Source organism: Lynx rufus, unplaced genomic scaffold (assembly GCF_022079265.1).
Source record: "Lynx rufus isolate CCGP_SWC_20201006 ecotype Redwood Valley unplaced genomic scaffold, mLynRuf1.p SCAF_7, whole genome shotgun sequence".
In the NCBI taxonomy this organism is placed as follows: domain Eukaryota; kingdom Metazoa; phylum Chordata; class Mammalia; order Carnivora; family Felidae; genus Lynx; species Lynx rufus.
Genome location: NW_025814889.1, coordinates 82,186,439 through 82,199,843, shown reverse-complemented (window position 1 = coordinate 82,199,843; position 13,405 = coordinate 82,186,439). Strand labels below are relative to the sequence as shown.

The window sequence follows — 13,405 nt, the reverse complement described above, 5'->3', positions numbered from 1 at the left end:
AATCTGTGGTCCATAACATCTAGGGACGAAGGAATAGAGGATAGAGGAACCAATGCTGAAATGTGGCAGGTCAGCTCTCATGTGTTTTTATTATTTCCTTGCTCTAACTCTACTCTAATGTTATCCTGAGAATACTGGTAGCTAAAACTGTTTCTTTTGATTCTTGTGTCCAGTGGTGACAGAAGGGATAATGCCCACTAACTTATACATTTAGAAATTGAACATTCCAAAGTTTCAGCTGCAGAATCGATAAATGCATTCCTCTGTTTATCTATAGCTTGGATTACATTCCAAGTATGTGCTAGCATAAAGCCAGCTTCATGAACAGTTTCAGAAGAGCATGACTTGTCTTTTTTTTTTTTTTTGACAAGCTCATTTAGAAGGTAATATGTTTCTTCCCAAATTAATTTCTAAATGCTGATATTATGAAAGCCAAGTGAAACCCTGCTTAGTATTCTTAGACTTTGACTTAGACCAAGTACCCTCTTTCCTTATTTTGTATGGTTAGAGATATCCAAGGCACATCGAGTTGATGCAGCCAAGTCCTAATAATCTGTTGCCAGATGTGCTGCTTGGCTTTATCTGAAGTGTGGATAAGACCCTCATTGATCTGGCGGCTATCCTAGGATGCGAACTGGACATAAGAGAAATGTAAATAAACTGGGCTTACTGCAGAGGGATTACAGCTAGAATGGCCAACATTTATAAAGTCCCAGTTATATTAAACCTACCAATTTAATGTCTATTTTTACTAGTTAAGCCCCACTTTCTTGAGAAAGTATCATTCACCATTATCATATTGTTATAATGGGTATCACTTATTAAAACCTTAAGTATTGGCTTTTAAATGTTTTATGCCTATTATCTCATTTAATGCTCAAAACTATCATATACATTGGATATGGTTATTATACACATTTTAGAGTTTAAGAAAAGTAAGCCTTAGGCAAGTAACCATCCCAAGGAAACTCTTGTACAACATTAAGAATTTGGGATTTGAACCAAAGCCTATATTTTTGACTATATGGCATTGTCTTCCAATTTACCACAGATTTTGGTAGAAATGTGGATTTTCAGGAACTTAACAATTAAAATGTGGCTATTTGATAACATTTCTATATGAGTTGATAGCTCAGTGAATTTGTGTTGGTTTGTAACCCTCTTGGGAGATTCCTGGGTGAAATCTGAAGCTGGCCCCTGTACTCAGAAGGCAGGGAGAGACTGAAGAAAGAAGCAGGCCATTCCAGGTTGGCAGGTGGCAGTTTTAATGAGCAAAGGGAACTTGTGTATGAGGCTTGTCTTGGGCAGCAGCAAGACTGTTGGATCCTCACAGCTGCCCATTACATCTTAAAAGTTTATAAAGAAGCTTTAATTGGGTTCTGTCACATATAACATGCAGGTGTTCTCCACACCATGTCATTATCTCAAGGTTGTGTTCTTGGAGCAGCCTCTTGGGAAAGGCAAGTGGAGCCCACATTCCAAAGATAGGGGAGGGAGGGAGGAGACTCCAAGTATGGGTCCAGCTCACGAGTCAATCAGTGGTCATGTCTTTTTGATGATGCTTCCCAACAATTTGTAATAAATTAAAAGGCATCACTAATCTCTGGCTTAGCCACCAAAGAAATCCAGATATTCAAAATAGCAATGGCTTTACATAAAAGACCTTTTATTCAAAATATGATGCACTCTTCAATATTTTCTGTGGTTCTGGAAATTTTCTCTCATAATGGGTCCAATACAGCTTGTTTCTTAAATTCCCAAGAAGCATCATTCCACTCAAGAATATTATCATATATTATCACATATAAAGCATGTGAACACACAAGATGATGTTTCGCTTGTGCTTCAAACAGTAACCAGCATTCTACAGTGCATTAGGATATTACTAAAATATTTACAAGTACTTAGATTTTCAAAAATGTTTTTAGTTCCTTGGAAATTGAGGCCCTACCACCAACAATTCATATCCAAGTTGTTGTTACCTTAAATCCATGTGTAGAGTCCTTGGTAGGTAGTCTAATCCCATTTTGTTGCTAACACTCATAATTTGGAACATTCTAAATATAAAACCATATTGCTACTTTATACTCATTTTCAGTTTATGACAGACATCCCTGGCTTATGATATGAACAAAAGCAAAAACTTGGGGAAAAGTTAAAAGAATGGAGTCATATCACAGAAGGTGTCTTTTCTTTTTCTTTAAAAAAAATTTTTTTTTAGTGTTTATTTATTTTTGAGAAGAGAGAGACAGAGCATGAGTGGGGGAGGAGAGAGAAAGAGGGAGTCACAGAATTTGAAACAGGCTCCAGGCTCTGAGCTGTCAGCACAGAGCCTGACGTGGGGCTCGAACTCACGGACCATGAGACCTGAGCTGAAGTCGGATGCTTAACTAACTGAACCACCCAGGCGTCCCTTCTTTTTTTTAATTGTTTTTTTAAATGTTTGTTTATTTGAGAGAGAGCGACAGACAGTGTGAGCGGGGGAGGGGCAGAGAGAGACACACACACAAACAGAATCTGAAGCAGGCTCCAGGCTCTGAGCTGTCACAGAGCCCAACGTGGGGGCTTAAACCCACAAACTGTGAGATCATGACCTGAGCCAAAGTTGGATGCTTAACCGACTGAGTCACCCAGGCTCCCCAGTGTCTTTTCTAATATCTAACAAAAGTGAACAAAAAGATGAAAATAAAATTATAATAGAAAAAAAAAATGACCAGAAACTACCAAAGAGAGAGGGTGGGAGATGTCAGCCATTAACTTGAAAAGATGTCAGCGCTATGAAAAACAACAATAGATCCTGCATAGAAGTGGGAGGCTTTTAACCTTGGCTTTAGAAGCCTCTTCTAACCATAAGTTCTAGAAAGTGGATGTGTAAGTTGACAAAATCTTGAGATTTTTCACCTCATTTGGGGAAAATGGACCAAATGAACAAAATATTCATTTTATTTTCCTTTATGGAAGGATGAAAGTATGGCTACAGTTGAAAGATGAATGCATAAGGGAGGAGAATCAAAATTATTGACACTTTGACAGAAGCACAGTCCCCAGGGTTCCATGATGAAGAACAATACCTATGCTAGATTCCCTTCAAAATAATGCTGATAATATAATTTCCTTTCTTAAAACTTTTCTTGACCCACCAATGTCAACTAACTCCCTAGTTTGTAATTAAATAATACCTTCATCATGGCCTATCTTTCTTACTCTGAATTCTTATCTTTCCACTCTTCTAAATAGACAATATGTTTTGCCTTTTGACTTTCAAGTCATTTCTGGAAAATAGTTAATTCTCTCCAATTGTTCTTTGTTCTTTTTATGGATTCTCATTTATCTTTCTCTAATAGCACTTACTATGTTATTTTATTTTTTTGTAAACTTATTATGTAAATTTAAAGTTTATACACCTTTCTATCATACTGTGGATTCCTTGAAGTTAGGACATATGCCTTTCATATTTTTATCCTCAAGGGCCAGTGCAGCAATTGAAACATAGTAGACAATACATATTTACTAAGTGAAATATATTTTTCATTGAAATGTATTCTGAATTTTAAAGCTTCATAATCTTCTTGATGGTGTCCTTGAATGCTTGCTTCACTTGCTGATTTCTTAGAGTGTAAATGAAGGGGTTTAATAAGGGAGTAATTGAGGTAATGAGCACAGCTATTCCTTTGTTGAAAGCGCCTTCTTCTTTTGCTGATGGATTGATGTACATAAACATGCAGCTGCCATAAGAGAGGGAGATGACAATCATGTGGGAAGAACAGGTGGAAAAAGCCTTTGTCCTTTGCTGGGCAGAAGGGATCCTCAAAATGGTCTTGATAATATATGTATAAGAAAATGTCACCAGCACCAGGGTAACCACCAGAGTCACAACCGCCACAAAGATGACCATCTGTTCTAGGAGGCTTGTGTCTGAGCAGGCAAGCTCCAGAAGGGGCCCATAGTCACAGTAATAGTGATTCAGAACATTGGAGGCACAGAAATCCACCTGGCTCATCAAGGTGATTGGGGGTAAGATAGCTAGCAATCCCCCCAGCCAGGAGCAGAACACGAGTTGTATGCAGACTCTGTTGCTCATGATGGTCAGGTAATGCAGGGGTTTGCAGATGGCAACATAGCGGTCATAGGACATAGAAGCCAAGAGGTAAAACTCTGTTGCCCCAAGGAATATAGCAAAAAAATATTGAATGAAGCATCCAGCAAAACTGATGACTTTATTTCCTGTTGTCACGCTGGTCAGAAATCTGGGAATAAAAATGGATGTGAAGGAAATTTCTAAGAAGGAGAAATTCCGGAGGAAGAAATACATGGGGGTCTGGAGGTGAGGGTGTACCTGAGTGAGAATGATGATGGTCAGATTTCCTAGGACACTTATCACATAAGTGAGGAGCAGAAAGATGAATATCACAACTTGGACCTCAGGTTGATTTGTGAAGCCCAACAGGATGAACTCAGTAAACGTCCTATTTTTCATTGTTGACCCTTTGGAGATCTGAAGGAAAAAGGTGAGTGATGAAAAGTGAGGTTTCTCAGGGTAGGAGAGACAAAGCTGATTGTAATGATTCAAGTCATATATTACTGACTGTTCAATTGACCCCAAACCAGTATCACATTGCAGTGGCCTTGGCTCCATGGAAGCCCCATATCTTCTATGTGAATGACCTCAATCCTAAAGTCTTTTTAATTCCCCAAGTTGATATATTCCTGGATACTTAACAGAATCTATTACAGAATAATTACTTTTTCCCCCCCAAAAATGTTTATGAAATCTCCACATTTAAGTTACTTTTCTCTATATGCTCTTGGTAAAACTATTTCTATCATTCTGTTTTCTGTGCTTCCCTTTCCCCTCCTTGTGGTCTTTCCCCTTCTCTGTACAACTTGATCCTCATCTCCGTTACTGTCAAAATCTCTGACTTCCTTGTTTCAGCAACCAATAGGAAATTCTCCACATGGATATGGTGGAAGGATTTGATGCATAAGTGATTTATTCTGCACCCCTATTTCTTTTGAAGCATAATTTTGTAATAGACCTTTAAGACTTAAGATCTTTGGTTCAGTACTATCTTGTATTTTACTGTGAGCACTTTTGGTACATGAAGAGGCTCTGGTGTCAATAAGTCATATAAGCATTTTCTTATTTGTTTCTCTGCCATGCTCAAAGTCTTGTAGGTAGATTTGGGATATATCTCTGAGAATAGACATCTTGAGATACCACAGGCAGCATCTCAGTGTGGCATATTTTGCCCAAAGTCTTAACGATTCCTCAGGGGCAAACTAAGGATGACAGTTTATCATGCCTCAAACTTTCCTGTTCTCTATTCTTAAAAAAAATTTTTTTAAACGTTTATCTATTTTTGAGACAGAGAGAGACAGGGCATGAATGGGGGAGGGTCAAAGAGAGAGGGAGACACAGAATCTGAAACAGGCTCCAGGCTCTGAGCTGTCAGCACAGAGACGCGGGGCTTGAACTCACGGACTGCAAGATCATGACCTGAGCTGAAGTCGGACGCTCAACTGACTGAGCCACCCAGGTGCCTCTCCTGTTCTTTGTTCTTGGCATAGAAACCAGGAAGAAGGACATTCATGTTTCTGACAATAAGAGTCCTTTGTTGATAAATTGGTCATCCCCAAGGAGGGAAACTTAGGCGGTGGTACCTTCCGTGCGCTTTTAGATTTTTCTTTTTCTATTTTTTTTAAAAGTAGGCTCCATGCCCAGCATGGGCTTCAAGCTCAATGGAGCTTGAACTCACCACCCTGAGATCAAGGCCTGAGCTGAGAGTCAGTCACTTAACTGACTGAGCTACCCAGGCACCCCTCATTTTTGGATTTTTCTGATTCAGAGGCAAAGAAGTATAAAACGCCCCTCTAATTCACATTCATATGGGTTAGAAAAAATCATATCCTCACAATCATTCTTGTCAATCTCCCCATTATTCCATACGCTGTTGGAGGCACTAGGTGATACTAAACATTGACCTGGATTCCCCGACAGTCCCCCCTTCCCTGTTTGTACTAACCTCTGGCCTCTGGCAACCTCTGCATTTTCATCGCAATTTTCATGACTGATTGACTTTATGATATACATTTATAGAATAATAAAGTCAGTGACTTTAAGAACATACAGTGCTCACACCCTTGACAATCTGAGTGACTGTAGTGGGACGTTTACCTTGCTGTTTCTAAGAGGTAAGTTAAGGGTGAGATGTGACATGTGAGTCTCCAGTAGTATAAATTTTAACATGCTGTCTGTTGGCTTCCCGTCAACATTCTCCCCTTCTCTCTCTCTTTTTGTTGCAAGTGTCACTGGCCATAGGTGGATATTTATTTATTTACATGAAGAAATTGAATTATAATTGACATGCAATCTTACATTAGTGTCAGGTAGAACATAGTGATTTGATATTTTTATGCATTTGAAATGATCACTATCATAGGTCTAGTTACTATCTGCCACCATGAAAGTTATTACATTATTGATTATTACCTGTGCTGTATATTATATCTCTGTGACTTATTTGTTTTATAACTGGAAGTTTGTACCTCTTAATCCCCTTCACCTATTGTACCTCTCTCTCTCAACCACTCCCCACTCTGGTAACCTACAGGTTGTTCTCTGTATCTGTGATTCTGTTTCTGTTTTGTTTTGTTGGTTTTGTTTCTTAGATTCCACATATAAACATTCTACTCTTCTCCTAATGAAAGTACCCAAGTCTGTGGGGCTTAACTTAGGAAGCATATTACCTTCCATTCTATGAATCCAAACAATAATCAAATCATAGTTCCTGAGAGACACAGTCCTTTACATGTAAAATGAAAAAGAAAAATAAATAACCCCACCAAAGCAATGATAGAAATAGAAGAGTGAACTTTGATAGATGGAAAATTCCTTAATATTTCTTTTCTAAGAGAGATGATTTTGAAGTTCTTATAAGGCAGGATGTGGGCTTCTTTGCAGTTTCTGCGTTAGGCAGAATGATGCAGGTTTTATCTGCTCTTTTCAGAACAGGCACATGGGGATCAATTCCCTGAAGAAGTTAAACATGCCCTATGGACTTCAGTTCAAAAGCTTCAAATCAACCGCAATTGTTGACAGTTTTAAGAACAAGTTGTAAACATATGGCTGAGGAGAGAAGGTCCAGAGAGACCACGATAAGGGTTGCATGAGAGAATCTGCCACAGACATGAGGTTTGTGAAGCTGAGAGCCATGGAATGAGACCCCTGAGGATTGGTGTGCCTGGCCTACTCATCATTTCTATTATTTCTCCCTTTAATAACCCAATTTGGCCAGTGGTCAAACGTGATATAAATGAATTCACTTCGCAGTGAGTTACCATAACCTTAATGCCGTCATAGTTTCCATTAAGATCTGCATTACTACAAAAGGCCATATTCCATTCTTTCTCATTGCCACGTAGTGTGCCACAATTCCATTGTGTATATAAACCACAATTTCTTTATCCATTCGTCAGTTTATGGACATTTAGGCTCTTTCCATAATTTGGCTATTGTTGAGAGTGCTGCTGTAAACATTGGGGTACAAGTGTCCCTATGCATCAGCACCCTTGTATCCCTTGGGTAAATTCCTAGCAGTGCTATTAGTGGGGCATAGGGTAGATCTATTTTTAATTTTTTGAAGAACCTCCACACTGTTTTCCAGAGCAGCTGCACCAGTTTGCATTCCCACCAACAGTGCAAGAGGGTTCCTGTTTCTCCACATCCTCGCCAGCATTTATAGTCTCCTGATTTGTTCATTTTAGCCACTCTGACTGGCATGAGGTGGTATCTGAGTGGGGTTTTGATTTGTATTTCCCTGATGAGGAGTGACGTTGAGCATCTTTTCATGTGCGTGTTGGCCATCTGGATGTCTTCTTTAGAGAAGTGTGTATTCATGTTTTCTGCCCATTTCTTCACTGGGTTATTTGTTTTTCAGGTGTGGAGTTTGGTGAGCTCTTTATAGATTTTGGATACTAGCCCTTTGTCCGATATATCATTTGCAAATATCTTTTCCCATTCCATTGGTTGCCTTTTAGTTTTGTTGATTGTTTCCTTTGCTGTGCAGAAGCTTTTTATGTTCATGAGGTCCCAATAGTTCATTTTTGCTTTTAATTCCCTTGCCTTTGGGGATGTGTCAAGTAAGAAATTGCTGTGGCTGAGATCAGAGAGGTTTTTTTCCCTGCTTTCTCCTCTAGGGTTTTGATGGTTTCCTGTCTCACATTCAGGTCCTTTATCCATTTTGAGTTTATTTTTGTAAATGGTGTAAGAAAGTGTTGTAGTTTCATTCTTCTGCATGTTGCTGTCCAGTTATCCCAGCACCATTTGTTAAAGAGACTGTCTTTTTTCCATTGGATATTCTTTCCTGCTTTGTCAAACATGAGTTGGCCATACTTTTGTGGGTCCAATTCTGGAGTCGCTATTCTATTCCATTGGTCTATGTGTCTGTTTTTTTGCCAATACCATGCTGTCTTGATGATTACAGCTTTGTAGTAGCGGCTAAAGTCTGGGATTGTGATGCCTCCTTCTTTGGTCTTCTTCAAAATTAGTTTGGCTATTCGGGGCCTTTTGTGGTTCCATATGAATTTTAGGATTGCTTGTTCTAGCTTTGAGAAGAATGCTGGTACAATTTTGATTGGGATTGCATTGAATGTGTAGATAGCTTTGTGTAGTATTGACATTTTGACAATATTTATTCTTCCAACCCATGAGCACGGAATGTTTTTCCATTTCTTTATGTCTTCTTCAATTTCCTTCATAAGCTTTCTATAGTTTTCAGCATACAGATCTTTTACATCTTTGGTTAGGTTTATTCCTCGGTATTTTATGTTTGTTGGTGCAATTGTGAATGGGATCAGTTTCTTTATTTGTCTTTCTGTTGCTTCCTTATTAGTGTATAAGAATGCAACTGATTTCTGTACATTGATTTTGTATCCTGCAACTTTGCTGAATTCATGTATCAGTTCTAGCAGACTTTTGGTGGAGTCTGTCGGGTTTCCCATGTATAATATCATGTCGTCTGCAAAAAGTGAAAGCTTGACTTCATCTTTGCCAATTTTGATGCCTTTGATTTCCTTTTGTTGTCTGATTGCTGATGCTAGAACTTCCAACACTATGTTAAACAACAGCGGTGAGAGTGGACATCCCTGTCATGTTCCTGATCTCAGGGGGAAAGCTCTCAGTTTTTCCCCATTGAGGATGATATATGGCTTTTATGATGTTTAAGTATGTTCCTTCTATCCCAACTTTCTCGAGGGTTTTTATTAAGAAAGGATGCTGAATTTTGTCAAATGATATTTCTGCATCGATTGCCAGGATCATATGGTTCTTATCTTTTCTTTTATTAATGTGATGTATCACATTGATATGCGAATGTTGAACGAGCCCTGCATCCCAGGGATGAATCCCACTTGATCATGGTGAATAATTCTTTTTATAAGCTGTTGAATTCGGTTTGCTAGTATCTTATTGAGAATTTTTGCATCCATATTCATCAGGGATATTGGCCTGTAGTTCTCTTTTTTTTTACTGTAGTTCTCTTTTTTTACTGGGTCTCTGTCTGGTTTAGGAATCAAAGTTATACTGGCTTCATAGAATGAGTCTGGAAGTTTTCCTTCCCTTTCTATTTCTTGGAACAGCTTGAGAAGGATAGGTATTAGCTCTGCTTTAAACGTCTCGTAGAATTCCCGTGGGGAGCCATCTGGTCCTGGACTCTTATTTGTTGGGAGATTTTTGATAACTGATTCAATTTCTTCACTGGTTATGGGTCTGTTCAAGTTTTGTCTTTCTTCCTGTTTGAGTTTTGGAAATGTGTGGGTGTTTAGGAATGTGTCCATTTCTTCCAGGCTGTCCAGTTTGTTGGCATATAATTTTTCATAGTATTCCCTGATAATTGCTTGTATTTCTGAGGGATTGGTTGTAATAATTCCATTTTCATTCATGATTTTATCTATTTGGGTCATCTCCATTTTCTTTTTGAGAAGCCTGGCTAGAGGTTTATCAATTTTGTTTATTTTTTAAAAAAACTAACTGTTGGTTTATTGATCTGCTCTATAGTTTTTTTAGATTCTATATTATTTCTGCTCTGATCTTTATTATTTCTCTTCTTCTGCTGGGTTTAGGCTGCCTTTGCTGTTCTGCTTCTATTTCCTTTAGGTGTGCTGTTAGATTTTGTATTTGGGATTTTTCTTGTTTCTTGAGATAGGCCTGGATTGCAATGTATTTTCCTCTCAGGATTGCCTTCGCTGCATCCCAAAGTGTTGGATTGTTGTATTTTCATTTTCATTTGTTTCCATATATTTTTTAATTTCTTCTCTAATTGCCTGGTTGACCCATTCATTGTTTAGTAGGGTGTTCTTTAACCTCCATGCTTTTGGAGGTTTTCCAGACTTTTTCCTGTGGTTGATTTCAAGCTTCATAGCATTGTGGTCTGAAAGTGTGCATGGTATGATCTCAATTCTTTTATATGTATGAAGGGCTGTTTCGTGACCCAGTATGTGATCTATCTTGGAGAACGTTCCATATGCAGTCGAGAAGAAAGTATATTCTGTTGCTTTGGGATGCAGAGATCTAAATATATCTGTCAAGTCCATCTGATCCAATGTATCATTCAGGGCCCTTGTTTCTTTATTGACCGTGTGTCTAGATGATCTATCCATTGTTGTAATTGGGGTGTTAAAGTCCCCTGCAATTACCACATTCTTATCAATAAGGTTGCTTATGTTTGTGAGTAATTGTTTTATATATTTGGGGGCTCCCGTATTCAGCACATAGACATTTATAATTGTTAGCTCTTCCTGATGGATAGTCCCTGTAATGATTATATAATGACCTTCTTCATCTCTTGTTACAGCCTTTAATTTAGTTTGTCTGATATAAGTATGGCTACTCCAGCTTTCTTTTGACTTCCAGTAGCATGATAGATAGTTCTTCATCCCCTCACTTTCAATCTGAAGGTGTCCTCAGGTCTAAAATGAGTCTCTTGTAGACAGTGAATAGATGGGTCTTGTTTTTTTTTATCCATTCTGATACCCTATGTCTTTTGGTTGGCGCATTTAGTCCATTTACATTCAGTGTTATTATAGAAAGATATGGGTTTAGAGTCATTGTGATGTCTGTAGGTTTCATGCTTGTAGTGATGTCTCTGGTACTTTGTGGTCCTTGCAACATTTCACTCACAGAATACCCCTTAGGATCTCTTGTAGGACTGGTTTAGTGTGATGAATTCCTTCAGTTTTTGTTTGTTTGGGAAGACCTTTATCTCTCCTTCTATTCTGAATGACAGACTTGCTGGATAAAGGATTCTCGGCTGCATATTTTTTCTGTTCATCACATTGAAGATTTCCTGCCATTCCTTTCTGGCCTGCCAGGTTTCAGTGATAGGTCTGTCACTAGTCTTATCAGTCTCCCTTTATATGTTAGAGTGTGTTTATCCCTAGCTGCTTTCAGAATTTTCTCTTTATCCTTGTATTTTGCCATTTTCACTATATGTCGTGCAGAAGGTCGATTCAAGTTACGTCTGAAGGAAGTTCTCTGTGCCTCTTGGATTTTAATGCCTTTTTCCTTCCCCAGATCAGGGAAGTTCTCAGCTATGATTTGTTCAAGTACACCTTCAGCCCCCCTCTCTCTCTTCCTCTTCTGGAATTCCTATTATATGGATATTGTTGTGTTTGAATGCATCACTTAGTTCTCTAATTCTCCCCTCATACTCCTGGCTTTTTTCATCTCTCTTTCTCAGCTTCCTCTTTTCCCATAATTTTATCTTCTAATTCACCTATTCTCTCCTCTCCCTCTTCAATCTGAGCTGTGGTCGCCTCCATTTTATTTTGCACCTCATTTATAGCATTTTTTAGCTCCTCCTGACTCTTTCTTAGTCCCTTGATATCTGTAGCAATAGATTCTCTCCTGTCCTCTATACTTTTTTCAAGCCCAGCGATTAATTTTATGACTATTATTTTAAATTCATGTTCCGTTATATTGGTTAAATCGTTTCTGATCAATTTGTTAGCTGTCGCTACTTCCCGGAGTTTCTTTTAAGGAGAATTCTTCCATTTTGTCATTTTGGATAGTCCCTGAGGTGGCGCGGAACTGCAGGGCACTTCCCCTGTGCTGTCTGGAGTAACTTGTATTGGTGCGTGGGGCCATAGTCAGACCTGATGTCTGTCCCCAGCCCAACGCTGGGGCCACAGTCAGACTGATGTGTACCTTATCTTCCCTTCTCTGAGGGGCCGGACTCACTGTGGAGTGGTGTGGCCCCTGTCTGGGCTACTTGCACACTGCCAGGCTTGTGGTGCTGCTTCAGTGGGGTCTGGCATATTAGCCGGGGTGGATCCACAGGGTGCACAGGGGCGGGAGGGGCAGGCTCAGCTCTTTTGCCAGTAGGTCCGCTGTGGGTGGGGCCCTGCAGCACTGGGAGGGAGGCTGATCCTTCGGAGGGATGGATCCACAGAAGCACAGTGTTGGGTGTTTGCGAGGTGCAAGCAAGTTCCGTGAGGGGAACTGGTTCCCTTTGGGATTTCGGCTGGGGGATAGGAGAGGGAGATGGTGCTGGCCAGCGCTTTGTTCCCTGCCGAGCTGAGCTCTGTCTTCCAGGGCTCAACACCTCTCCCTCCCAGTGTTCTCTCACCCTCTGCTCTCTGAGCAGAGCTGTTGACTTATAACATTCTAGATGTTAAGTCCCTCTGCTTGTCAGAACTCATGCAGTCTGGCCCCTCCGCTTTTGCAAGACAGACTTTGGGATTCCGCCTTGCCTGGCGGGCTGCCCCTTCACCGCCCGGGTTCCCTCCCGCCAGTCCGTGTAGCACCCACCGCCTCTCTGCCCTTCCTACCCTCTTCTGTGCGCCTCTTATCTTTGCTTGGCTCTGGAGAGTCCATGCTGTTAGTCTTCTGGTGGTTTTCTGGGTTATTTAGGCAGATGTGGGTGGAATCTAAGTGATCAGCAGAATGAGGTGAGCCCAGCGTCCTGCTACACTGCCATCATCTATCCCATAATATTCTCTTATTATTGTTTGTATTTCTGCAGTGTTGGTTGTGATATCTCTTCTTTCATTCTTGATTTTATTTATTTGGGTCCTTTCATTTTTTTTTTAAATCAAACTGGCCCTGGGTTTATCAATTTTGTTAATTCTTCCAAAGAACCAGCTCCTGGTTTCATTGATCTTTCTACTTTTTTTCCCCTTGGTTTCGATAGCATTGATTTTTGCTGTAATCTTTATTATTTACTGTCTTCTGCTGGTTTTGGGTTTTATTTGCTTTTCTTTTTCCAGCTCTTGAGGTGTAAGGTTAGGTTGTGTATCTCAGACCTTTCTTCCTTCTTTAGGAAGGTCTGGATTGCTATATACTTCCCTCTTATGACCACCTTTGCTGTGTCCCAAAGGTTTTGGGCTGTGGTGTTATCATTTTCTTTGG

The 13,405-nt window shown here is 39.7% G+C and overlaps 1 protein-coding gene across 1 annotated transcript; it reads right to left on the bottom strand.

The window, feature by feature from the left end:
• Positions 1 to 3,550: 3,550 nt before the first annotated feature.
• LOC124502195 (olfactory receptor 6C4-like) lies at positions 3,551 to 4,477 on the bottom strand. Its single transcript, XM_047066734.1, has one exon. The coding sequence runs from the start codon at positions 4,475 to 4,477 to the stop codon at positions 3,551 to 3,553; it is 927 nt and encodes a 308-aa protein (XP_046922690.1).
• Between the last annotated feature and the right edge of the window lie 8,928 nt (positions 4,478 to 13,405).